Source organism: Triturus cristatus, chromosome 11, assembly GCF_964204655.1.
Source record: "Triturus cristatus chromosome 11, aTriCri1.1, whole genome shotgun sequence".
Lineage (NCBI taxonomy): Eukaryota > Metazoa > Chordata > Amphibia > Caudata > Salamandridae > Triturus > Triturus cristatus.
Window position 1 is genome coordinate 224,962,024 of NC_140594.1, and position 27,109 is coordinate 224,989,132.

The 27,109-nt window shown below is 47.5% G+C and overlaps 1 protein-coding gene across 7 annotated transcripts in view; it reads right to left on the minus strand.

Annotated features, from left to right (window-relative positions):
• Window positions 1–27,109, minus strand: part of GIT2 (GIT ArfGAP 2) — a 668,976-nt gene that overhangs the window by 239,941 nt on the left and 401,926 nt on the right. For all 7 annotated transcript variants that reach the window (XM_085633297.1, XM_085633301.1, XM_085633299.1 and 4 more), the window contains exon 12: window positions 2,484–2,595. In XM_085633297.1, the coding sequence (XP_085489423.1) occupies window positions 2,484–2,595 (112 nt within the window). The remainder of the gene's footprint in view (window positions 1–2,483; window positions 2,596–27,109) is intronic.

Consider the following 27,109-nt stretch of genomic DNA (forward strand, 5'->3'; position numbering starts at 1 on the left):
TTCATTTTTTCGAGCGCTTCGTCTACCTTTGGGCCAAAGAGTGTTTGCTGGTCAAAGGTGTGATTAAGTATTGATGTCTGGACCTCAGGCTTGAACCCTGATATCCTGAGCCAGGCATGGCGGCGAAGCAGGACACTGGTGTTTATGGCTCTAGAAGCAGTGTCTGCTGCATCGAGGGCACACTTAATGGAGGTGTTTGTGATTAGTTTGCCCTCCTGTATCAGGTCATGAGCTTGACGTTTGTATTTCTCTGGAAGGTGCTGCATAAGAGCCTCTAATTCATCATAGTGTGCTCTATCATATCGCGCAAGCAGTGCTTGTGTATTTGCAATGCGCCACATGTTTGCAGCCTGGTAGGCGGTGCGTTTACCAGACGCGTCCAGAAGTTTAGATTCCTTGTCTGGTGGTGGGGCATCTCCTGAGGATTGGGAGTTAGCCCGCTTTCTAGCTGTGGAGACAACTAGGGAATCTAGAGGAGCAGGGCCCTTGATGTATGCAGGGTCTGTGGGTGCCGCCTTGTACTTCTTCTCTATTCTAGGGTTTAGTACTCTGGCTCTGACAGGGTCTTTGAATACCTCTGTAGCGTGCTTGGTGACACCCTTAAGCATGGGTAAAATAGCAGTGGAACGATCTTGTAAATCAAATGTATCCAGTAGGAAGTCTTCTTCCACTGGTTCAGTGTGCATGTCCACCCCATGGTAGTGTGCTGCTCTCTGCACTAAATGGTGAAACCCTAAAGAGTCCTCTGGAGGAGACGGCCTTGATGGGTATAGGTCGTCTTGAGGTACATTGGGTACATCAGGGTTATTATAATCCTCCCATGGATCTGGGGTCCCTGGTGGAGTGGAATCCATTGGGGCGTCCCCTGGGTCATTGTCCGGGTCCCCGTCATCCGGATCTGGGGATGGGGCCGGATCGTAGTGAGGTAAAGGTGGAGGGGGTGGTGGTGGGAGGGGGGGTGGCAGTGGGGAGGGTACTCTAAGGGGAGAAGTAGCTGAGTCCCTCTTTTTGGGTGGAGGAGGAGGAGCCGGAGCCTCAAGGCGACGCTTCTTAGTAATCACAGTCAAAAGGCCAGTCTTTGGATCTCTGGACAAAGTCTTTTGTAAAGGGTCTGGTGTAAACAGAGCCAATGGCGCCGAGTCGTTTGTCGGCACCGGCGATTTCGGAACCGGAGGTTTCGATGTTCTGTGTACGCCATGCTTTTTGGAGGTCTCCGTGTGTTTCGGCGTCGAATGCTGTTTCGGCGCCGGAGCGTCGGTGCCGACCGATTTCTGTTTGTGTTTGGTCGGCGCCGAGTGTCCAGGCTTCGGCACCGGTGGTTTCGGAGTCGAGCTGGATTTTGCAGGCTTCGGTGCCGAGTGGTGTTTATCGGCACCGGGCGTCGGCTGGCTCGATCCCGAGCTGCCGTGAGACTTTGAGTGCTTCGACACCGGGCCCGAAGGTGGGGTGATCGAGGCTTTGGTTTTGGTTTTGCCCAGGCCGGCAGGCGAGGGAGTAACCGGAGTCTCTTTGGTTTTCGGTGCGGGGCTGGGAGGGGGCATTGTACTCACGGCCCGCTGTCCTGGTGTTACGTCCTCCAGGTCTGAGTCGTCGGCCTCGGAAGCGCTGACGATGTCTTCTCCCAGTTCGGTGTGTGTCTGCCCCGAAGCTTCGGCGTCGTCTCCGAAGATGTCCGGTGGAGCTGTCGAGGATGAGTGCGCCATGGTGCGTCGAGCCCTTCGATCTCGGATCGTTTTCTTCGATCGAAAAGACTTGCAGGCGGGGCAGTCTCGAGCCTCGTGTTCCGGAGAGAGGCAAAGGTTACACACCTGATGGAGGTCGGTGTGGGGAAATTTAGACCCACATTTTGGGCACTTTTTAAACGGAGTCCTTTCCATCGGCCGGGACCGGAGTCGCGGAGGGCCCGAAGGCCGGTGTCGATGTACGGGATGGAAAAAGTGCCGCTTCGAGAGATGAAGATGAAGGAACTCGAAGAATCGAGGATTTTCCGTCGAGGCTGGAACCGTAGAAGTTCGAAGCCGGAGCACGAAGTATCACATCCGAGCCCGATGGCGGAAAAAAACAATCTGAGGATGGAGCCGAAGCCCATGCGCAGTACGGACCGAAGGAGGAGTCACCAAACTCGTGACTTCCAAAGACGGTCCAAGAAGAAAAACAAACTGCAAACATCCGGGCCCAACACCAGATGGCGACCTATGCTAAGTGTACAATCTGCAGCTCATATGCCTCGAACAAGAATATTTCGACACAATTTTGGAATATCTATAATTATTATAACATAGGTAATATAATCCCAGATAAGAGGTACAGATTAGTGCTTCCTGTGAAAACTCTGTAAGAGAACCATTGATGAGAAGGAGTGTTGCAGACGCGTAATAAATAAAGGATTTTCTATAGGGCCAGTCAAGCAAACACAAAGTCGACAACACTACCACATCAAAAAAAAGGTTTATCAGAAAAAATAGTATGCATATTTGTTTTACCTTTCGAACCATTGATAGAATTTCCTTGCTGTCTTCGCTTAGCATCACTCAAAATGTCTATAACTAATGTAGCAAATTCATGAGCATTGAAACGAGCAAGTTTTTGCCTCCCCTGAAATACAAATTAGTTTATTATTATTAACAATGATAATTATTTTTAAAATTATAATACGTGTATCTCAATTCACATATGTAGCTCGATATAATAAGCAATGTACATTATAAATACCCATTCTTAGGTTACCAGCAGCTTTTCACAAAATAGTACTAACTCTATGTAAAGAACCACAGAAAAAAGGGTGCCTGAAAGTTGCTAAGGAACTACTTGTCCCTCACTGGATATTTTGTATTTTCATATGTTTGGTTTATTCCTAGTTCTCGAGTTGGAAGTCTCGCAGTAACCTTGCAAAAGCAATATGAGAGTATAACAAGAACTTAAAGGACTTAAAACATAAGTACTGAAGGGCATGGCCTGGCTGCTTAAGATAGTGGTTGCAACTCTGTGAGCTCCACTCCGGAGCGCCGCATATCAGATATTTCTCTGACTCAAGGATGGAATGCATTTTGGACTATGCTGCAGCCCAGGAGCCGATGGTGGGCAAGAAGTTTTTTTTCCCGTTCCCCTTGGCAGAGAGGCCTAGCCCTTCCGCTCAGGGACGTGAGGCAGAACGTCATGGCCCAGGGGGTGAGAGTAGCATGGTCGGGTGGAGGCAAGGGGGTGAGAGTAGCATGGTTGGGTGGAGGCAAGAGTGCGACCTGCCATTTCATGCCTTATAAATCCTGTTCCCCCACCCGGGTGCGCGCTACAACCCTAGACTGGCAGCTTGTGTGCTTGGGGTCTCAAGACCCGGAATTGCTTAAACACCAGAGCCCCCCCCCCCCACCCCGGACAGAGGGACCACGTGTCGAGACCACGTGTCGAGACTGGTAGCCCGTGCCGAGGGGTGTTGTTGCAACCTGGAGAGGGGTTCTAGACTGGGAATGCGGGGCTCTGCCTGAAGGGCCGGGCCATTCAACAATGATTGAGTGGCGGTCTGCTCTGTGATATGGAATGGTTTCTTATGAAAAAATAGCTGGTAGTAGTGGAAAGAAATCACACCTTGTATTTAAGATATACAATTTAGTGGGCATAAGAGTAAATGCAGAGTATGTACGATGCATTAGTCAAAGAGATGGTGCTTAAGAGGTAGTTATTTATTCATATAATTTGTAAAGCGCAGCTCATGCCGTTAGACGCATCGGCGCTATAGGACCTGAAAAAGTTGCTGTATTTGATGACCTCATCATGTTTAGCTTGGGCCAGGTGGCCTTAAGTCTCCTGGGGGAACAGTCAGGTCTTTAGGGCATTTCTGAAAGTGAGTAGAGAGGGTGCAACTTTCAGTGCCATTGGGAGACTGTTCCAGAGCACTGCTGTGGCCCTGAAGGAGCTCTTTCCTCCCCAGTTGGTTCTCCTAAAGGGGAGCGGGGAGGATCAAATTCATTGCGGAGCCAGAGTGTAGTGTCCTGGCTGGGATGTACCATTTGATTCTCTCTCTAAAATGATCCGGCTCCAGTCCATGTAGCGCCTTGTAGGCCAGGTAAAGAGCCTTACATTTACAGCGTTGTTTAACAGTTCCACACCCTACTACTAAAAGTGTAAGTGCACATGAGACCAAGGACTCCATGTGCCAATATACAAAAAGAAATATCACAGCACTCCACTTAGAGTATAAACAGAGCAAGTAAAATCCACCCAATCGGGATTTGTCTTTAAAGCAAGACATTTTCTTTGGCATAGAAAAAAGTGTAGTTCAATTGTTATCAATTAAAATCTTCTTCCACAAGTCATAACCATTGAGTTTTCAATACACTGATGTACAGGTTACAGCCATCCAGTTTTCAATACACTGATGACAGCAGACACATGTTTCATCACACACTGACTTTTTCAAGGCTGTACAATAATAATAAACCGATATTGAGAAACAGAAAAAAACTTAGCAAAGATATACGATGTAGAGTATAGGATAAGCCTCTAATGGTGCTTAATCATTATTTGTAGTTATGGAAACGGTTGTGAAAAGTGTCTGAAAGTGCATCAGAAGAAAGCAATGTCAGTAAAAAACCCGACCAGAGATCATGTGCTTTGGCCAAGCCACATGCATTATAAGGAACCATAAAGTGCAGTAAAAAGAGCCCTTCCTTATGCAGAATACTCATAATTGAGGGATACCAGTGATCTCCTTAACAAACTTGAGGATATAGAGTGGGTGGAGGACTTTACATTTGTTACACTGGATGTCTGTTCTTTATACACTAGTGAACCCTTGGAGGAAGGGATACAATCCCTGGCATCTACTCTATCTCAGAAGGATGCCACACTCTTTGAACATACAGAGATGTTACTGGATTTGACACGTTTCATTTTGGAGAACAATGTTTTCCTACATCATGGAAATTGGTACAGACAAGCTATGGGTTGGAAATTTTCCCCATTATATAGGAACCTGTATATGGGCATTTTTTAACAACATCTATGGGCAGCCAGCCCACCAGAAGTCATCAAACGCATCATTTACTGGGGATGCTACATAGATGACATTTTTGTAATCTGGGCCGGCAATGCCACAATTAGACACACTACTACAGCATCTCAACAACAATTAGCTTAATCTACAGTTAACTAATCAGACAAATGAGAGGGAAATAGATTTTCTTGATGTAGTGGTTTATGTTAAAGAAATAAAGATAGCATCAAGACTCTTCAGGAAACAAACAGCTTGCAATTCTCTCTGTGATCTCTTGGTAGGTCTTCAACAAACTGCTGCAATGAGTCCTATAAGGCTCTGTCACATTTGCCTAGCAGGACAGATGCATTTGCTGCTTTCATGGTGATGGCAGCTGTTCCATGTATCTTGCATCCCACTGAATCCAGCTTCTTACTCTACTTGCCTGGTGTAAAAGTGGATGAAGGAATAGTAGAAAGTACTTTCTTTGCAGGTAGGATACCCACTGAATCAGGGGGAGGATCTGATTGCAGGACCTACTATGGAGACATAGGTTTTTTCTGAAGTCTAGACGGTGTGGATTTGGCTGCAGCAAGGAACACTTCCATTACTGACTTCAATAAACCCGAAACTAGGAGTAGGAGGGGTCTTCTTGCAGCACAGTGGTGAAGAGTTTTCAAAGATCATCAATGATGTAGATGGGTCAGGTAACAAAGTTCAGTTTTGCTGCCCCTCTGACAAGCACCTCTTGGATGGTGTTGATGTCATCAACGGGAGTGACCCATGGCTGGGGAGAATCCATCAGTGTCAGTGAATATATTCCAGTACTGGAGGAAGAGGTAGCATAAAATAATATGAGACTTGATCGTTACCTTTATCTAGATCTGCACCTAGAACGACAATAGTTATGAGTGGGACGAATAGAGCGTCTTGATGAGGCATGCAGAGACCAATGATGAGGTCTTGAAGGTGTTCTTGATCTATGGTGAGATTTGGAGAGAGGAGATATTGAATTCCGAGGGGCAGCAAGATGCCTCATTGGAGAAGGCACTTCCAAAGGTGTCTCTGTTTGGGGGAAGAGGCCGAGGCAAAGTAGGTGGAAGAGGCGTGGAAGGTGCTGGTGTAGGAGGATTCTGGAAGTAGGATGGGAAACTATGTTGAGTATGCCCTAGAGTATTCTGGGTTAGAGGCAGATGGTAATCATCTTGGTCTCGACTTCCTGACTCTTTCCACAGGTCTGGAATGTCTCGATATCGACAGACTTCTCAACGTCGATTTTCCACCATGTCTCGACATCGGCAGACTTTGACATCGAACGTCTCCTGTCTCTCAACGTCATGCAATCCTTTGACCGTGACCTCATATGTCTCAACATCAAAAGAAGTCTCCTTTTCTACATCGACCCAGCTCGACGGCGAGCACATAGGCACTTTACCTTGTCTCGATGTCCTCGACGTCGAACAACGTTGTTTTTGAAGAGGGTCTCTCTTTTTGGATCTCATTCTCCTGGAGTTCTCGTGGAAGAGCCATTATAGAGGACTGACTCTCTGATCGCTCTCACTATGTCCCACCTTCGGATGGCACTTCCTGCTGCCTGCATCACTCTTCTGGGTTCCCTGTCCTTCTGGTTAAGCCTGGAGAAGGTCCTGCAGTGGGGAAATATGTCAGAGATGTGGCTGTCAGGGCGGCAGATGCCACAGACATCATGAGGATCTGATTTTGCATTTTTTTCTTCAGCAGGCAGGGCATTTGTCAAATAAAGATGATATTTTATTTGACTCAGGAAAAAACTTCCCTGTCAGAAAATGGCGAAAAACATTGGAAATGTTAAAAACCGTCGAATGAAATAGTTGTCAAAAAATTCCTGAGAGAAATTTTTGAAGCAAAAAGCCAAAAAACCAAGCTCAGTTCTCCAAGATCCTGTCAGCAGGATCGGAAAAAAGAACTGTGGTAAGTGCCACCTATTGGGCATGATGGGATACTGGAGGGTTGTGAGCCCTTGAAGGTACAGACTCTCCTTTCATATCTGCAGAGTAGCACCCTATAAGTCTACATGGTCATTTTTCTTAATCTTTTTCCTTTAAAAATGGTTTGTGAATGAGATTTGTAAAGACAAATAATGCAATTCCAGCTAATCTTTCCAGGTTCTTTAAGTATATATTTACCCGTTTTAAATGAAAATTAAAGCAATTTGCCAATATAGCCTCATTTATAGGCTGCAAAACATTTAATACCTTAAGTACTTCTCCAGGCCTTACTAAGAAAAGTGAAGATCTACACTATAGAAGATGCATTGTAAAGAAGTGCTCCAGGATCCCCGCATGTAGGCAGGACTATTCAGTGCTTATGAATATCAACGGAGAACCCCCTCAGGGAGAAATTATTTCACCAGGATGGGAGGCTGGTTCCTGTGAGCTGGGAGCCGGGGTGTATGTCCGCTGGATCCTGTCATTCTGGGTACACAGGCCGGCCCTGGAAGAACAATGAAGGTCACCTCAAAAGGCATAACCTTGGGAACTAAGAGGTCATGGGTTCAGTGGGCTCACATCTAAACATGTTATTGGGGCCTGGAACTGGGCTTTCGGACAGTAGTCTGGGACTGCCTTTCGGTCATGTGTCTGGGGTCGGTTGCTAGGTTCCTATGTGAACTGACTTGCAGGCCAAAGATTGTGTGCTTGGACCAAACCATGGTGATCAGTGAAAACAGTGGGACTACTCATGGCCTCCTGCCTTTAGTGATCATGTAAGGCAGGTGTTGGGCAAGCCCCCTTGCACTTACATCTGCGACCGTGAGTTGGAACCTTGAGCTGAATGGAAGGTGCTGCCAAATGTCACTGGCTGGACAGTCTGCCCTGAAGATAAGGACTGGGGTCTAAGTCAACACTGTACAGGTGGATGGTAAGGTCCAGGGCATGAAGTGGGAGCACCCCTACCCTGGGTGATGTCCTTCACACCACAGACATTTCCAATTACCGCTTGGAAGGGATGCCATGTGTAAAGTGGCGGGTCCTATGCCCACATGGTACGTAAAATAACGGCATGAACACTAATGCACTGGGTACATAATTAGCCCAGAGTCCGTGTGCCCAGCCCTTATATTAGTGGGGTTATCAGACTGGTGATGCCTATGTGGGGTGGGTGTTAGCACAGTCTCTTGGGAGGGGTAGCTGCGTGACGTGTCCAGCAGAACACTATATCGCTTCCAAAAGCCAAAAGAAAAGTCGAGTCCACTTGTGTAAACAAAAACAAAACAAATATCACATAGTCCATTATTCTCTAGAGTCACTCAGCAGGACAGCAGTCGACACATGGATGGATGATGTTCGCTGCAACCGGACATCACTTCTCATATTCATACTTTAACCTGTGTGAGACATGACAACACTGCTATAATACCTTTTGCGGATTATTGTGCGCTTAATGTTATTTCTTTACTCAACTCTAAAGCACAGGCGTGCTACTCCGGGTGTGTATGTTGTCGGTCATACATTTACAATAACTGTCAATACTTCCAAACATATTAGCTCTTTGGACCCAGAGTGCACATGCATTGGGCAATCTTGTTTTGTAACGATTGTATTTTCAGAAATGATTTATTGTATGCATGAACAAATTAAGTGCAGCAAATTGATGTGCACAATATAGAGCGAGGCAGACTACAGGAGTGGTCTGTGTATTAGTGACCAGAAAATAGTAATTTTAATGACTTGAAATTAAAAAAGCATAAAAATGTATTTAAGTTAAAGTGATGAATATGTTTGATTATTATTATATAATCTTTCGCAGTGCCCTCTGGGTCCAAAGAACTACTATCTTTGACAGCATTAACAACACTGCTTCAATGACATCCAAAATTTTCTGCCACCAGGGTGGCTTAAGTTATGTCCATTGAGCTGCTCCATTCCGCTGATGCTCCAGATGTTTCATAGTTGGTTAAAGAAAATAAGGGTGCATCAGGAGGGTTGTCAGAATCTATTGTGAGGCTTGCACTGGTGGTGTTGCTGGACTCCTTCAAAACTGTCTTGGCATGCTGCAATCTGATGAAGTCTTGGCTCTTAGGTCCCACTAGCTCCTGGCATTTGTCAGTGGGACCATTTCAAGTCCATCCCTTGCGCATGTGGAGGCCCCTTAGTTGGGTTGCCATGAACTGCTTGTGGTCACATCTGGGACAATGCAAGACCGCTGAGGAGCTACTGCCTAGTTGCTTGAGTGACCACAGGGTAGATCGGTCCTGGTCAAGACATGCTCTACCACCGGGAATCAGGTTGCAGACAGGGTGAGCAAGTAGTTGCTGGTGACTGATTCTTCAGAGTGTCACTAGTGCTTCGTGCCTGTTGGTATAGCAGCAGTGTCAGACGCCACTCTGGTTGTTCCACGCTCAATGAATGATAGAGATGATGCACTAGACAGGGGCTTGCATAATGGGTTTGCTATTCGATTGCTGAACCTGGACGACTTGCCTTGATGGTTGATGGCTGCAGAAATTCTTCTTGTGTTGTTGAAAACTTGGAGTGGTGATGGTCTTGTGCTCACGTTCTTTCTTTGTAAGGGCACTTGTATCCTTCAGCCTGGCTACTCTGGGTTGCTGAGTCGCCGGTTAAAATGTTTGGATGGCTATGCTGGGAAGCCTGGGACAGATATTTGGTATGGCATGCTTGTGATTTACTCTCGCGTTTCTCACACTGGGCTTAGGGCAGAGAATCCATTTGTACATGCATGCAGCTTACTCCCGCTGGGCTTGGTGCACAGACTGTTTGTGCATGTTTGCAGCTTAATCCCGGTTCCCCAGATGTGTTGTCGCCAGTCCGTCCTTGTTTCAACTTAGTGGCTAATCATTTAGATAGATGTGCACCGTCAGGGGCCAGATGCTTCTCTGGCGTGCCTATAGGGCCTGGCCACTCTTGATCTTCTCTCCTTCGTGGCTTGATCAGTCGTCCAATTTTCCAGTGGGAAACTGTAGGTCGCACTTAAAATTCCTCTTCTTCTTTCACCTTGGTGCTTTGGCTGCACCTTCTTTTCAATGATGCAGTTGGCACTTCTCGTTGCTAGCGTCTCTTCTTCTGGGTGCAGTGGCATGCACTATCTTTGAAGCTATGCGGGTGAGACTACAAGTCATTTAAGTCTCTTCTCCTTCTGGGTGCAGCGGCATGCACCTTCTTCAGGGCTGGCCAATAGAGCCTCTCAGTGGTTGATAGTCTTTGTATTCTGACCCCTGTTCTCAGGTGTTGAGATCCGGTTTGGTGATGCATAGGACAGTTGCAGAACCTGTTCTCCTCTTCTTGAGTGGGGTATATGCCATGTGTTCCTTCTTCAGGGAACTTCTTGGAGCTTCCACTCCGTGGGTAGATATGTATGAATGGCCCTCTGCCTCAAGGATGTTCACCTGCCTGGGCCTCTTCTCTGGATCCATGTGCATTATGCCATGTATCGCACATTCCCTCCTCAGGGACCTTTTTCGAGCTCCTACTCCGGGGTGTTGCCTTGTCGTGTAGTTCCTAATAATTCTTAGGATCTGAGCGTTTAGACAAAATAAACTAAGGGATTGGAGTCCAGACACCCCCAAAGGATATGTTAGTCTTTAGACATGCTAGCTCACAGTGCCATTATAATCTCCCTAACCTTATCAAGGGGCAAATCGTTTCTGGCAAATATTGAACATGACAGGGATCGATGAAACAATGCAGTACCTTTCGCTCAGTAAATCATGCTCACTTAGTCTCAGAGAGATACACAGAGTAAACAAAACGTTTTCAATAAGCATTTATTGAACCAGCGTCAGTCTAGTATAAAACCTGTTTGGTGCGACAATCATTAGACAGAAACAGATATATAAGGTTACAAGCACCGACAGAGTAAATAAAAGGTAGAATTCTACCATGGTGGTAAAACAATAAATATATGCAGGCATATCGCTACATGGCAGTAATCATGAGTACTCCTACTATGCGGACCCTATCTAGTAAGTACATTTTTATTGTCTATGATTAGTTCAAACCAAAAATACACATTGGTAAAAAAGTCATATATATTAAAACAGGTCGAAATGTGTTTCTAAAAACTAAAAAGTCTCCGGTATAAGAGATGCCCTTGTTCGGGTTGTGCTGGAGACAGTCCAATATCTGTACTCACAGATTAGTTATGTAGGCTAAAACCCTATGTAGTTTTTGCAATTGCTCGGAGTGCCACTGATCCTTGCTTAGATGCTGCTAATAACAGGAACTTTACTAACTTCCCATTTAGCTGCGGGTCGAAGCAAGCAATCACAGTCTGTCTCCAAGTTCGAATCCCTAATTAGTTGAAATGCGCTTTTAGTAGACCTACCCTTTCCTCCTAATTTGGTGCAGGAGCATATTAGGTGTTCTACATCCTCAATTCCATTCCCACATAGCCTGCATGAATTTCCATGGTTCTCTCTCTGCTAGGGTGGAAGGTGCGGTATGCCTGGCAGGATTCCTAGCCTGTATTTTAAAAATTGGTCTTTGGTCTTGCTTGAGTACACCAGTTTAAAATATGCCTGTGGCTCAAGTAGTTTGTAGCCGCTCAATGTCATCCAGGCGTGGCTCCTACGGGCAAAGGCAGTTTTGTCTTCAGCAAGACAGAGCTTCTTGATGACCTTGTTTACTGCTTGCTTGAAGTGCAAGTGGGTAGTTTGGGTTTCCCATAAGTCGACTAATCTAGTGATGGCCAGTGACTCCTCCAAATATTTTATAGCCGGCGAGGTGGATGTGCTGCACAGTTCTTGCCAGAGCTGATGGTTCAGTGTATTCCTGGGAGAGTTCTTAATTTTATGCCAACACTTGATATAGGAACATTGCCTTGCAAAAAGTTGTTTGGTTAGGCCAAAGTCGAATCGAATCTGTGCAGGTGAAACGTAAGAGGGGAGGTTTAACATGTCTCTATATGCTTTGGCTAGGGTGATTTCCAGCAGTTTTGCGTGTTTGCCCCACAGGGCTTCGCTGCCGTAAGTAATCGAGGGTTGTATTTTAGCTTGCGCGACCCGGAGCAGAGGGGAAATAATAGGCCCAGTAAGTTTTGTTTTAAGTTGCCTTAGTGTTGTCGCTATCGCCATCCCTTTCCTCTTGATAGCCTCAAGTTGGTTGGTGAATTAGCCACCCATGCCGATGATCATCCCTAGGTATTTGTACACGGAGGTGTACACAGTTGCTTTTTTTCCCCCAAAGACCAGGAGTGGGACCATCGTTTGCCATTGATTCTCAGGGTTTTTGTTTTGTTGATGTTTACTTCTAGGTTATTTTCAACTGCAAATATGTGCATCTTATTGAGTAACCGTTGTAGATCAACTTGAGTATGGCTTGCCAAAATAACATCCTCGTATGAAATACTGGAGATGGCTTTGCCGCCAAGTCGTGGGGCGTGAGCGTTGCAGGTGCTGAGGGCTGATGCCAGGTCTGCTGTATATAGGTTAAACAGAGTTGGTGCAAGCACGCATCTCTGTTTGAGTCCTTTGGTGGTTGGTATACGCCTCGAGAGACGGGAGCCATTGCCTAAATTAACCTGTATCCATGTGTTGGTGTGAAGATGTATCAGGAGGTTCAAAAGCGATGGAGGGATTCCCCATAGTGCCAGTTTCCTCCACAGTATTGCTCAATTGACGTTATCGAAGGCAGCCTTGAAATCGATAAAGACAAGTGAAGTGTTTGTTTGGATAGATTCGCCTCATCGGTAAGTAATGACATAGTTAGTATGTTAGTTGTTGTACCAGTGTCTTTGCAGAACCCGGTTTGGTAGGGGGGGGGATTATTTCATTCTCTTTTGCCCAGTCCTGTAGCTCTGTGAGCAAGATGCCGGTAAACTATTTTGCCTCTACGTCTAATAGAGCAAATCAGACGATAGTTTTTGGGTGAGGTTTTGTCACAATCGGTGAGATAATGGGGCCTTTCCATGATGCGGGTAGGAATCCGGACTGCCTGACAGTACAGAAAAGGGGGGCCAGTGTTTCTGACCAATATACCGGGTCTAGTTTGAAAACAGCTAATGAAATCCAGTTTGGCCCCGGTGGTCCTTCTTTCCTCCCTTTTGAAATTTGCTTTTTAATCAAAACAGCATTGGTTCCGTTGTCATCTTCCACTGTATTCTTTGCAGTTTGAGTGGAAGGAGTTAGTTGGTTATCCGGAATTGCTTGTGATCCAGGTGTTTGTTGATTGAAGTGGGATTCTAGAAAGGTTGTCCATGAGTTCTCTGTGATGTGTGATGTTAAGCCTTAACGTGCCGGTTGTAGGATTTTATTGATGGTACACCAGAAACACGCGCTATTGATTGCTTTAGAGTCATGGTAGAGTTTTGCCCAGAATTCGTTTTCGTTGGACCTATTGATGTCCCACTTGAGTTTTTTTAATTTTGGCCTTTCTTTTATGAAGTTGGTGGTTTAGATTCTGGTCTCCAGGGCAGAGACTCAATGATCTTAAAAGTTTGTTTACAGATTTTTTAAGTAGTTTCAAGTCAGTCCAGTGTGTGCGCATGGCCCTCCCTGCGATCATTGGGAGAGGCATATCTGCCTACGGTTGAGAAGGAATTTGCAAGCGATGCCGTGAAATATTCCCATATACTAGTAGGGGTATCGGTAGGGTAATTAAGCTTGTATGGCTGTGATTTCGCTGCCAGGAGCACCCACCCCCTGGAGTTTGCTAGAGACGACTTGATTCTTTTCAAATTTATGGTATGGCATGCGTGCCTACCAACAAGAGTAGGTGTCAGTTTGTGCGAAAGAGCTTGAATTGAAACTTCCTGGGGCCGATGGTCACTGTCCCTTTGTCTCCTAGGCAGAAGCCTGTTACATGTTGTAAAAATGAGAGACAAACTAGAGTGTAGGCTATGGTGGAGTTTGCGAATTCCGTGTAATATGAGGCGGCTGGGGGGGGGGGGGCGGGGGGGAGGGGGGGGTGTTGCTTTTGGTTTGAGCTGCTATGTTCCAATAAAAGGACTGGACCTGTATGTCATTTGATGATGTGTGTAAGATTTGTTGGTTTAGATCACAAGAAAGCAGGAGGTTGGAAGTGCTGTGCAAACTCATGGATTGAAACAAGTGTTCAATTAGGGTTTTTTCCGTTTCGGGTTTATGTATGTATTAATCAATAGCACCTCCTCCTTAGAGCCGCTAAGGTTTAGGTGAATCTTGACAGTGTTTACAGATGATAAAGAGGATGGAAATTCCTACGCGCTGTCAATTTTTGTAATGGTAATGTAGGTGGCTAGACGCCCTGACAGGCAGCCGTATTTGGATTTCCTCAGTGCTGGGGTGTGGAAACAGATGTACCCCTGTAGTTGGAATGGGTCCACTTACCATATGTCCTGCAAGAAGGGAATATCAAAGGTTTTCAGATATGCAAGAAATTCAACATTGGCTACCTTACTATTAAGCCCATTGATGTTCCATGAGCATAGGCTCAGGGTTGTTTTATCGTGGTTTTCCCGGTTATTTTATGGGTTGGTTTGTCATTGTGACAGTCTGACTGTGTTGATAGTTCTAAGAATCTGGGGATATGCAGGGATAGTGGGATGATGGTAGCTGATGCCTGTTTGTATGCTCAACGCCTGCTCCCTATGGTGTGACCCCCTCGAGCTCCCCTGAGCACAGAGGATGTTTTTTCTCTGTTGCTGTTGGTTCCTTGTTGTTTGGTGGTGAGTAGTGGGAGGGGATGTCCTATATTGTAATGCAAGGAGGTTTGTATGCCCCATGATTTAAATGTTTCCCATTCTTCCAAGATTTAATTTGCTATTTGGATTGAGCCCCATGTGGCTTTGGTGGTTTCCGGCCCAGAGCCTTATCTGACTTTATAAATTCTATCGATAGAAGATCGGTTGTATTGATGCCTCTTAATGTTGGTATGGCACCTAACAGTTTGATAATATTCCCTTTGTTCAGGGTGTCCCAAAGAGCTTTCTAGTCATTCTCTGGAGTGATAAGTGTGATAGTAGAGTTTGTTGATTGTTGGGCTGGAGGTGCTCTAAGTGAGTGTTGCCCTGGGCGTTTTCCCCCCAAAGGTACAAAGGTGCTGCTGGGTTAGTCCGCTGCAGTTGTCGAGTTTTGGGGTTTCTCAACGCCTGGGACTTAGAGAGGCTTCTGTGCGGAGGTCTATACTTCTATTTGGATGTTGCAATAAAGGAAGGCCTGGGTGCCCGGTTGTCGTTATTATTGACCCGTGCAGTGCTCCTTGCACCTCCCTTTGGGCTTTATTGTCGTCAGCGTTTTCACGTTTCACTACCCTTGAAACTGGAATATGAACATGGGCGGTACTGTGCTTTGTGAGGCCATTTGCCGTGGTAATTGTATTATGATGGTGGCGCTGTAGTTGTGATGGAAGTGAATTTGGAGTTACCTTATGCCATGGGTTGCCCCTGTGTACGGTCAGGGTTTCTGTTGGTGCCTGCGCCCGATTGGGTCCCTGCGTGGGAGGGGTCCCCCCTTCGTCTTTAATAATAAGAGTTGGCAGTTGATGCCGTTTTCCTGATTCTGTGTGACTGCGTTTTTTCTGGTAACTGGAGTGCCAGTTAGGCAGCCTGGTACCGCCGAGTCAGCCCCGAGTGGAGCTGTTGCCACTTGTACCACATCCTTTGGCTGACTTATTGTTTCATGAACTGTTGGATCGTGTGCTGTAATATATGTAGTTATCTTCTGTGGTTGTATTTTTGTGACAAAGAGGGGCTATACTGCTGTGTGACTCGGGAATGTTGTTTTATTGCGGACTTTTCTCCGAAGTTGACGACGTTGCTTAGCGCTTTGAGCTGTAGTTTGTTACTTTTGTGGCTGTGTCCCAGAGCCCAGGCTGCCCCCTGGGCAGCTCACTTGGTTTGAGATGGTTGTGTTTTTAACTGCAAGATCCTTTTTAAATAGTCCCTTGGGCACTGCTTTATCTTGATTCGTGGTGTCCTTTTCATGATTGTGTCCCTTTGGCAAGCCCCCTAGAAGTGTAGATACAATTGAGGGAAGTGACAACAGTTTGTCAATGATGGGGCCGCAGCTGCAGTTCAATTTGGCCTCCTGTTGTGCTCTGCTGATTAGTAAGTTTAATTGCCCCAGTTTTTTGTCTATCCCCTCTACAAAGAAAGCCAGGGTGTCAAGTAATGTCAATTGCAGGTCCATTTTGTCGGACTGATAATGTAGCACGTCAACAGTTCTTTGCATAGTGTTTAGTAGAGTATGCCATGTGTTGGGTGCTTGGTTTTCGACTTGGCTTGTTGAGTCCAAGGAGAGGCTTGAGGGGCTACAGCGTAAAGTTGATGTGTTTTTTGCCGCTTTGTGATCTCTGCCTTGTTTGTACCGGTACTGGCCATAAGCGTTGGCAGTTTTTCCGGAGTGTCCACGGTGTAGGAGGCGACTAAATAGGCCCACTCCTGGGATCCTAGGTAAGAGAGGGCGTCGTACCCACCACCCATGGATTCCTGGGTCCCTTCTGGGGTCACTTTTGAGGTCTCTGCTGCTCCTCCCACCACTGTTTCCAAGAGGGCCTTCGCAGCCTTGATGGCTTTTAACTGTGAGGGCTGGTCTTGAGAGGGATTTAGGGGGTATCGTGCAGATGATAGATTCAGTTGAGATTCATTTATGGCATCATGCGCTGAACTTGTCCCCTTACTATCAGATCCTGCTGCCGCTAGCACTAGTTGTGCTTCTTGAGTTTCATTGTACATATCTGAGCCATTTGCTGTGGTTCCCAAGGTGATGGATACTTGGGGTGCTGCCCGTCTCCGCTATTGCTTGTTTGGGTCTGAGCCGGGGGGGCTAGCCCGAATGTCGGCTGCCTAGAAGACAAGGAGGGGGAGGCGTGGGCGGCCGGGATTGGAAAGTTGACTCGCTCCCACCACTTCCACTTCCTACACTCTTATTTGTGGATCGATATGGCTGCGTTTTTTAAGTTGTGGGGTGACCACCGGTTGGTCCGCTGGAGTTTCCGCACTGGCTTGTGCCACAGCAGGTTTGTTAGTTGGTTGTATAGGGAGAAGCGGATCTTGAAGGTCTTGAATTTTACTGCTGGAAGAGAATATAGAGGCGGTTGCGTCTCTGAGAATTTGAATAGATTTTTGGTTGGAAGAGATATGTTGAAGGCCCCCCCCCAGGTGAGCTCTTGTCTACAAGCGGTCCGGGTAGCTGCTAGAGATACCCACTGGGTCCTCAGATGGAGTTGCCGGGTTTGTTATGATTGGCCTGGTGTTCCCGTTGCATTTATTTTTGCGAGGTGGCGCCATGGGTTGGCCCCTGTTCCTTCCAGACCTGATGGTGGAGATCATTCTGGAAGCCCCCCCTCGGGTTTGAGGATTACGGGTCTATGTGCGCCACACCAAATTGTTTGCCCTCTTTGTTTTGAGCTTACTAGTGGCCCTGATCGCTTTGCAGTCTGGGAGGCCTGTGGATGGAGTTGTAAGACAGATGGGCAAGGTGAAGCGTACAGGTGCGCTGTGAGGATAACAAGGAGTCGCTTCCGTGGGCTCTGCTCTCCGTTGCAGATGTGGTCTCTACTAAGCCACCCCCCGGCCCCTGATCCCTCGGTTGACCTTTTTACCAGATAAAAGTTCTTGCTCCAACTCTCGGTAGGGGGCTGCAGACTGGCAGGCGAGTGGTTTGAGGGTCTGGGAGCAGGCACAGAGTGGGCACAAAAAATGGCTTGAATGGTGTGACCCTTCCCCCTGTACTGTTTAGCACCTACTCGGCCTATTCGATCAATCAGCAGCTCCGTGTCTTCCTGCAGGGGGGAGCAAAACCTCAGAGCCGGTTGGATTGGGTTGGCAGATTGTGGGGCAGGACCAAGGGAGGAGAGCATGGAGCAGGGCACACTGGTGAGCAGCAAGCCGTACCCAACCTAGTTGGGTCGCTACCGCAGACTCCCGGCCTCGCACTTAGTGGCCGCTGCTAATGGCAGCCGCACTCTTTTGGCTCTGTGGGAACTCACCTGCCCAACGCTGCTGCTGCCGATTTAGTTTCCGCTTCCCACCGCAGTTCTCGAGCCGATAGCTTGTTGCTTGCCCGTTGCTCGATGGTTCACCAGGTCCCAGAGAAGAGTGAGAAAGCGAATGGGAATACAAGCAGGGACCAAACGGCGCTACTGCAGGCCGAATCCGAGCATAGTCAGGCCGCCTCCAAAGGCGCCGCATCACACACTTGGCAGCAACCTACTAACGGCTGCCACGCTTGTTTTCCTTCAGCACAGGAGAAGCACGGCAGCCCCGGAAAGGATTTCAGACCGCTGCGTGCTGGAGTTTCTGCGTGCAGGGACTTCAGAGTCTTGTATCAGCATGGAAGCTTCTCCTCTGGTTGCCCAGTGAAGATGTGGTTCTTTTGTACCCTGAGAGGTTCAATCTAGTTGTATAATGGTACTGTGGGCCTGTCGTTCAAGGATGACGATAGTGGTGACTTTTGTGCAGAGTTATTATACAGAAGATTGTAATCCTGCTGCGTATGTCCTAGGCAGGGATCCTCATGCATAATAAATTAGGCTAGTTTTTGAAGAAAACCACACAACATTTATATGGCACATAACTTGGTAAAAGGTCAACGCCAGAACGCTTATGTAGAGCAGGGTAGGACAAATGTAGGTAAAAGGTTCTGCAGCTACCTAGGCCTATATTTGGGTACAATGGGGCACATAACTCCCTCTTCCACGACCTTACGTGGGCAGGAGGGAGCTGTGGTTCTTACCCACTTTCTCTGGGGGTGCAAGACTTGCGTCTTGAGGCGTCGCTGGCATCAGGTATGGTTGATCGGGTCTTGCATGGTGTGTCTTGAGGTTGCAGGACATTGTAGTCCTAGTGTCTGCAGCACAGTCTCAGCATTGTGTACTTCAGTCCACCTTTTGGTCCGGCCTCACTTTCCTTGGACATTTCCTTATCACGGTTGTGTCAATCTAGCAGGATAGGGCAAACAATGTGGTGTCTCTGGGGTTCTTAGACTCTTTACTAGATGGCACTTGGTGGGTTGCACCTCATGATCAGAGTTTTTTCCTGGGATGCTTCTACTACTCTGTTGTGTGGAGGTAGAGATGGAGAATCTCCTCCGTTTTGCTGTTCGAGTCCTCCAATCCCTCCTCAGCTAAGGAGCCATGGGTGTATGACCAGTTTGTGGCTAAGACGGCAGGGACCGTCTGGTACTGTGGTGACTTGATGGCACGGCATCAATGGCATGCAGCCAACCAATGTCTGTGTGCACTCTGGCAGTGCTCTTGTTGCAGTGCTGGGCAGGGCCTCTCTTTCTGGGGCGATAGACCATTTTTACCTTCCCGGGTGGCAGACCCTTTCTAGTAGTTTCTGGAGACGGCCACTGATGTCTATCCATGGTTAGGTGGCGTTGCTGCTGCTCCACTGGTCTCGTTTGCAGGTTTGTTTTTGGCTATGCACTTCTTGGCCGTATTTCAAATCTTGTCTCTTGAATCTCTGATCAGTAGTGGTATTCACTGGATGTCAGGTATTTCACAACTCTGCTGGGCGTGTTAGCAGGACTCCTTGGTGCTCGGCAGGGACAGACTTTCTTTTTCCATATTTTGTATTGCCCTTCCAAGTTGCTGCTGTGTGTTTAGACTCCTTCTCGTGTTGGCAACAGTTGACCACCAGGGGTGAACGATGCTTCTCTGCACTAGCCTCAAGTTTTGTTCCCACTTGGCTCCAATGGCTTCACAGCTGGGAGAGGATGACACATCACTCTCCTTTCATCCCGCAAATCAGAGCAGACCGACGTTGACCTTCTCCAGTGAGGAACAGTGGCAGTCCTCCTTCTCCTGGCTTCAGAGTCACAGGGTAACTTAGCAGTTAATCGGGCCTCTTAACGCTTGTACAATCTCTTCGAGCGAGCAACGGCCAGTGATGCGATGTTGGCATGGGAGGCAAACAGACTCCTTTCCTTCCTGCAGCGGTGATGACTAATGGCTGTGTGCATGGTGCGGTGCTCCCACTGCTTGGCCCATGTCTTCCCTTCACTTCTCTGCAAGCGACAGCCAGTACTGCAATGTTGCTCAAGGAAGCAGTCTCCTTTGCTCCCTGTGGCCACCAGGGTGTGCACTGCACTCTCCATGCCTGTCTTGGCTTTCCCCTTTTTCAAAAGACAGGGCTCATCTCTCGCCCAGCTCAGCGTGTGCTGTTTCTAGTCCGCCGCAATCAGGTTGCAGCGGCGAGATATGGGGATGATTTTGCCCAGTGCATCTCTTTACCTTCCGCAACGCATGGCATACTAGGTACACAGCCACACTGAAGGGAGGAAGGGCCAATGTCGGCAACTGCTGAATGTTCTTGGCCAGTTGGTGCTGTAAGCTGGCTACCTAAAGGGGGTGGCTGCAGGGATATTAATGATTGACGCTGTTGTCCTCACCAGTTGGGAGCCTTTCCCCTTGCCTTATTGCGGCGTGTATGTCCTCAGTGCCTTGGTCGCTGCCCCCCCTAGAAGCGGTGTTGAGGTGCTCCGGAATCCATCTACACCTCCCCCACAAGGACCTTTTGTGCTCTCAGCAGTGCACAGGTGGGTCGGACCTAAAAGTCTCCAATGTAAAGTAATGGACCCTAGGCCCACATTCTACGTAAAATAATGACACTGACACTAGTGTGGTGGGTGCCTAACTGGCCCAGGGCACGTGCCCCGTCCCCTTTTATTAGCAGGGTCACCTGACTGGTGAGGCCTGTGTTGGATGGATGTAAGGTGGGTGTTAGCACAGCCGCTAGGGAGGGGCTGAAGCAAGACCTGTCCCGTTTTTCACTTTCAGGTAACTCCATATAAAATAATACACCTTAAAAGAAAAATAAATATAAGTTAAACCAGTGAGAAATGCACTTTTGTAAACTATAAAACCTGTACTGATTAATGTAAATGTCTGTGTGAGAACTGAAACTGAAAAGTAGTGGGGAATAGTGACCTGTGTATTTTTAGCGCTTTGAGGTCCCAGCCTATGACAGAAAGCTCTGTGAATATGTAAGTCATTATTTTAAACTTGCATTACACACAGTAAAAGTTAAGGTGCCACAAGATGTTTGAAAAAGTGCTTCCGAAATGTAGCTTTAGTAATATGCGGACTGCAAAGCGCAATTATTTTTTTATTACTGTCCATTTAACGTGCACACTCCACAGTTCAGCTAGTAACATCCTTACAGTTTATTTAAAAAACAAACCACAAAGCTTCAAGTGACTCCATCAATTAAAGACAATGCCATCTTCCAAGCTGCCTTTACATTTGCAGATTTACCCATTGCACACATTTACATTTCTTTAAGGCAGCAGATTCCATGGCAAAGCAGCTTGTTTCTTGTTAAGCTCTGTGTCCCTACCTCAGCTTCGCAGCCCAGGAGACTCCCTCACTTCTACATTTTAGCTAAGGCATCTTTATTGTCAGATCATCTCAGGGACAGATTACATTAACCCACAGTATTATACAAAGATTTCGAATAACTCATCCTTGAGGTAGTGGTGAAATTCATGTTCCTTATTGAGTCCCAGTTCCACTGTACATAAGCATGAATTCCACCTAGCCTCGAGCATCAATGGTGACTATGTCTATTCCATGAAATCTAAAGGTAGAGTTAGTGTCTCCATCACATACATGTGAAGACAATGGATAGGCGGTCTATCTATTTTTGTTGGCTCTGATAGCCTATACCCAAGATCCCTGGTAGTGCTGCCAATGTAAACTTTGCCACATGTGCACACAATGGCTTATAATACATAAGTTGTCCGGCAGTTGATAAATGTGTTTATCTTAGGACTTCAAGAGGTATTATACAAGAAGGAATATGCCACTTACCAGTATGCATCTGTTCTTGGCATGTAGAGCTGCAGATCTGTATACTGTGCATAGATCGCCATCTGGTGTTGGGCACGGATGTTTGCAGTATGTTTTTCCTCTTGGAAAGTCTTTGGAAGTCACAAGGTCGGTGACTCCTCCTTTGGTTCGTATTGCGCATGGGCTTCGGCTCCATCCTCAGATTGTTTTTCACCAGCAGGGAAAGATGGAGCGTAGTAATAACAGTAAAGAAACCCATGTGTGTTGTCTCTAAATAAGATAGACTGGAACGGATACAGGTAGCCGGGGAGGCGGGTAGGCGTGTATAGATCTGCAGCTCTACATGCCAAGAACAGATGCATACTGGTAAGTAGCATATTCCGTTCGAGGCATATGAGCTGCAGATCATACACTGTGCATAGACTATATAGCAGTACCCAACCCTAGCGGCGACCACCGGCATCCGTTGCAGTTGTTTGGAACAGTGTTTTTAGTACAGCCTGGCCCACACTAGCTTGTTGCTTGATTTGCACATCTACACAGTAATGTTTTGTGAAAGTGTGCGGTGTTGACCATGTCGCTGCTTTGCAGATGTCATCTAATGGTATGTTCCCTAGAAAAGCCATAGAAGCCCCTATCTTCCTTGTAGAGTGGGCTTTAGGGGGAACAGATAGCATTCGTTTTGCCTTATGGTAGCAAATCTGTATGCATTTTACAATCCACCTAGCTATCCCCGATTTAGAAATAGGGTTGCCTTTATGTGGTGGAGAGAAAGAGACAAATAGCGGTTTGGTTTTTCTGAAAGGTTGTGTTCTTTGGATGTAGTAAAGTAAGGCCCTTTTAACATCCAGTGTGTGTAAAGCCCTTTCCGCAACGGTTTGAGGTTGTGAGAAAAAGATTCGTAATTCTACCGACTGGTTGAGATGGAAGGGAGAAATGACTTTGGGTAGGAATTTTGGGTTGGTGCGGAGTACAACCTTGTTCTGATGCATTTGGAGAAAAGGTTCCTGTATAGTGAGTGCTTGTATTTCACTAACCCTGCTAAGGGAAGTGATGGCCACTAGAAAGGCTGTTTTCCATGTGAGAAATTGCAGCTCACATTTATGTAATGGTTCAAAAGGTGGTCCCATTAGCCTTGTGAGAACTATATTCAAGTCCAAGACAGGTGAGGGTGGTAGTCTGGGTGGAATTACTCTTTTGAGGCCTTCCATAAACGCTTTGATGGCAGGCACCCTGAAAAGCGATGGGTGCTGCCTGTTCTGTAAGTAAGCAGCAATTGCTGCGAGGTGTAACCGAATGGATGTATATGCTAGGTTACACCTTTGTAGATGGAGCAAGTAACATATGATGTGCTGTATGGACACATTTAGAGGATTGATTGTGTTGTTGTGGCAGTAAACAACAAATCTTTTCCACTTTGCAGCATTGCATGCCCTAGTAGTAGGGCGTCTAGCTTCTCTGATAATATTCATGCAATCAGGGGGAAGGTTAAGGTATCCGAATTCTAGGACCTCAGGAGCCAGATCGCAAGGTTGAGCTGAGCTGGGTCCCTGATCTCTCCATGGTTCTGGGTTAGGAGGCATGGTGAGAGGTGTAACTTTTGGTGTGGTACTACCGAGAGTTCCAGTAGTGTGGTGTACCACGGTTGTCTGGCCCATGTTGGAGCTACCAGGATGAGCGTGAGGGAATGCTGTTGTAGCTTTCGCACCACTAATGGAATTAGTGGGAGAGGTGGAAAAGCGTATGCAAATTTGTCTGACCAGTTCATCCATATCGCATTGCCTTTGGACAATGGGTGTGGATATCTGGCGGTGAAGCTTGGGCATTTTTTGTTTTCGTGGGTGGCAAAGAGGTCTATCTGAGGATGCCCCCACTTCTGAAAGAACGAGTGAAGAACCTGTGGGTGAAGTTCCCATTCGTGGATCTGTTGCGTTTGTCTGCTAAGCAGATCTGCCACGGTGTTTTGGACTCCTGGGACGTGTTGGGCCAGGAGAAAAATTTTCTGCGGAATTGCCCATCTCCATATGTTCTGTGCTAATTGAGAGAGCTGTGGAAAGTGTGTGCCCCCCTGTTTTTGAATGTAGTACATGGCAGTCATGTTGTCTGTGCGAATGAGGACTGCCTTGCATGAAATCTGCGCCTGGAAGGATTTTAGGGCTAGGAAGATTGCCAGTAACTCAAAATGGTTGATGTGGAGTAACTTCTGTTGCGGCGTCCATGTGCCCTGCACTGTGAGATGTAACAAGATGAGCTCCCCAGCCGGAGAGCGATGCGTCTGTTAGGGTTATTTGTGGAACCGGGTCCAGGAACGGTCGACCTTTGGAAAGGTTTGTGGTGTTCCACCACTGCAGAGAGTGATGGGTGCGACCGTCCACCAACACCAGATCTGTCAGTTGCCCCTGGGCCTGGTTCCACTGGCGCGCTAAGCACTCTTGGAGTGGACGCATCTGGAGTCTTGCATGAGGCACTATGAAAATGCAAGAGGCCATCATCCCTATAAGTTGCATAAACACTCTTGCTGGGAAAGAGTGTTGAAGTATGAATTTTTGACGCAGAGCCTGTATGTTTTCAATCCTGGCAGGATTGGGATAGGCTATGGCTTTTGAGGTGTCTATGGTGGCACCGAGGTATTGTTTTGTGTGTGATGGTACCAGGTGGGACTTTTGGTGGTTCACCGTGAAACCTAGCTGGTGAAGTAGTTGGATTGTAGCGGCGGTGTGGTGCACACATTGGTCGTAGGACGTGGCTTTTATTAGCCAGTCGTCCAAATATGGGAAGACGTGAATGTGTTTTCTTCTGAGGTGTGCCGCCACTACTGCTAGGCACTTGGTGAATACACTTGGTGAATACCCTTGGTGCTGTTGTGACCCCGAACGGGAGCACTTTGAACTGGCAGTGTTGCCCGTCCACTACAAACCTGAGGTACTTTCTGTGAGCATGGTGTACTGGGATGTGAAAGTATACGTCTTTCATGTCCAATGTGGTGTGAAAGTCGTTGTGGGAGAGGAGTGGAAGAACCTGTTGAAGGGTTACCATGTGAAAATGGTCTGAATGTATGCAAGTGTTTAGAGGTCTGAGATCTAGAATAGGTCGTAGAGTCTCGTCTCTTTTTGGAATCAGAAAGTATAGGGAGTAGACCCCTAAATTTTGCTGATTGATGGGGACTTGCTCTATGGCTTGTTTTTGCAGGAGGGAGATTACTTCCTGTTTTAATAACGTGACCTGTTCTTGTGACATTGGGCGTTGCCTGGGTGGAATGTTTGGGGGGGTAGATGTTAATTCTAGGCAGTACCCTGAATGAATAATTTGGGTCACCCATCTGTCTGAGGTGATGGTCTCCCAGACGTGAAGGAAATTTTGTATTCTGCCCCCGACCGGAGTGGAATGGTCTGGAGGGAGCGGGGGAAAGTCATTGGGTAGGCGGTGTGGCAGAGCGGGCGGTATTTGTCTTGCCTCTGCCTTTATTATTATTGCCTCTGTAGCCGCCTCTTTGATAACCCCTTGTGAAGGTACACTGAGGAGGGGATTTGTAGGACATGGATGCGCTATCTGAGGAGTAGCCTCTACCCGTGCCCCAAAAGGAAGAGCGGCGAAAGGAGCGCCTAGGAGTGTGTGACTGTAGGGCTCACATGGATTTCGCCGTATCAGTGTCTTTCTTCATCTTCTCGATGGCTTCATCAACTTTTGGACCAAATAAATGTTGTTGATCGAATGGGTGGTTCAATATGGAGGCTTGCACCTCAGGTTTAAAACCTGAAACTCTTAGCCAGGCGTGGCGACGGAGGAGGACACTGGTGTTTATGGCCCTGGAGGCTGTATCTGCCGCATCTAGGGCACAGCGTATAGAGGTATTAGTTATAGTTTTTCCCTCCTGAATCAATTCATTAGCCCTATTTCTGTATTTTTCAGGGAGATGGTGCATGATGGTCTCTAACTCATCATAATGCGCTCTGTCGTATCTGGCCAATAGTGCTTGAGTGTTGGCGATACGCCATATATTGGCGGCTTGTGACGCAGTGCGCTTCCCTGACGCGTCTAGGAGCTTGGACTCCTTGTCAGGTGGTGGTGCTTCGCCTGACGCCTGAGAATTTGATCTCTTCCTAGCTGTAGATACCACTAAGGAATCCAGTGGTGCTGGGCCTTTAATGTATGCAGGATCTGTGGGGGCGGCTTTATATTTTTTCTCTATACGTGGGTTTAGGACCCTAGCCCTGACTGGGTCTTTAAAAACCTCTGGTGCATGTTTGATTACTCCTTTTAGCATAGGAAGTATAGCAGTAGACCTATGTGCAGTATCGAAGGTGTCTAGGATAAAATCTTCCTCTACTGGGTCAGTATGTAGCTCTACCCCGTGATAATGTGCCGCCCTCTGTAGTAGGTGGTGAAAAGCTAACGAGTCTTCTGGTGGGGATGGCCTAGATGGATAAAGGTCATCCTGTGGGACATCTGGGATGTCTGGATTGTTATAGTCATCCCATGGGTCTGGGGATCCAGTAGGGGTGGGATCTTGTGGCACATCTGCTGGATCGTAGTAAGGGTCCCCTTGATCATCATGGTCTGGAGACAGGGTCGGAGAGCGATGAGGCAGGGGTGGAGGTGGGGAAGGTGGAGGGGGTGGAGGAGGTGGGGAAGGCACTCTGAAAGGGGAGGTAGCAGTGTCCTTCCTCTTTGGAGGTGGAGGTGGATCTGGTTTGTCCAAATGTCTCTTTTTTGAAGACAGTGTCAAATGTCCAGTTTTTGGATCTTTGGTAAGTGTCTTGTGCAGAGGATCCGGTGTGAATAGTTCTTGCGACACTGGTTGTTCGGTCGGCGCCGAGGTTTTCGGGGCTGACGGCTTTTTAGGCTTGTCTGTGCCGTGCTTTTTCGGGACCTCCGATTTTTTGTTCGGTGCCGAGAGAGGCTTCGACACGGGAGTGTCGGCGCCGAGGGCCTTATGATGTTTGGTCGGCACCGAGAGGGCGGGTTTCGACACCGAGGGCTTTGGTGCTGAGCTCGGTGTGGAGGTAGAGGCCGACTTTTTGTTCGGTGCCGAAGGGTGTTTTTCGGCACCGCTGGTAGGCTGGCTCGAGCCCGAGCTGCCGGAAGGCTTAGTAGGCTTCTTTACCGGGCCCGAAGGTGGCGTGTTAGAAGCAGTGTCCTTGGTCTTGCCTAGGCTCGAAGGCGTGACCGAAGCCTTTTTGTGTATCGGCGCGGGTGTGGGAGGGGGTATAGTACTCACGACCCTCTGCGCCGGGGTGATGTCCTCCACATCGGAGTCGTCGGCCTCGGAAGAACTGATGAGGTCGTCGTCATCTTCTTCGATGTTCTGCTATCCCGGAGCTTCGACGTCGTCCCCGAAGATGTCGACTGGAGCGGAGGTCGAGGAGTGCGCCATGTTGCGTCTGGCCCTTCGATCTCGAATAGTCTTTTTCGATCTAAAAGACTTGCAGGCGGG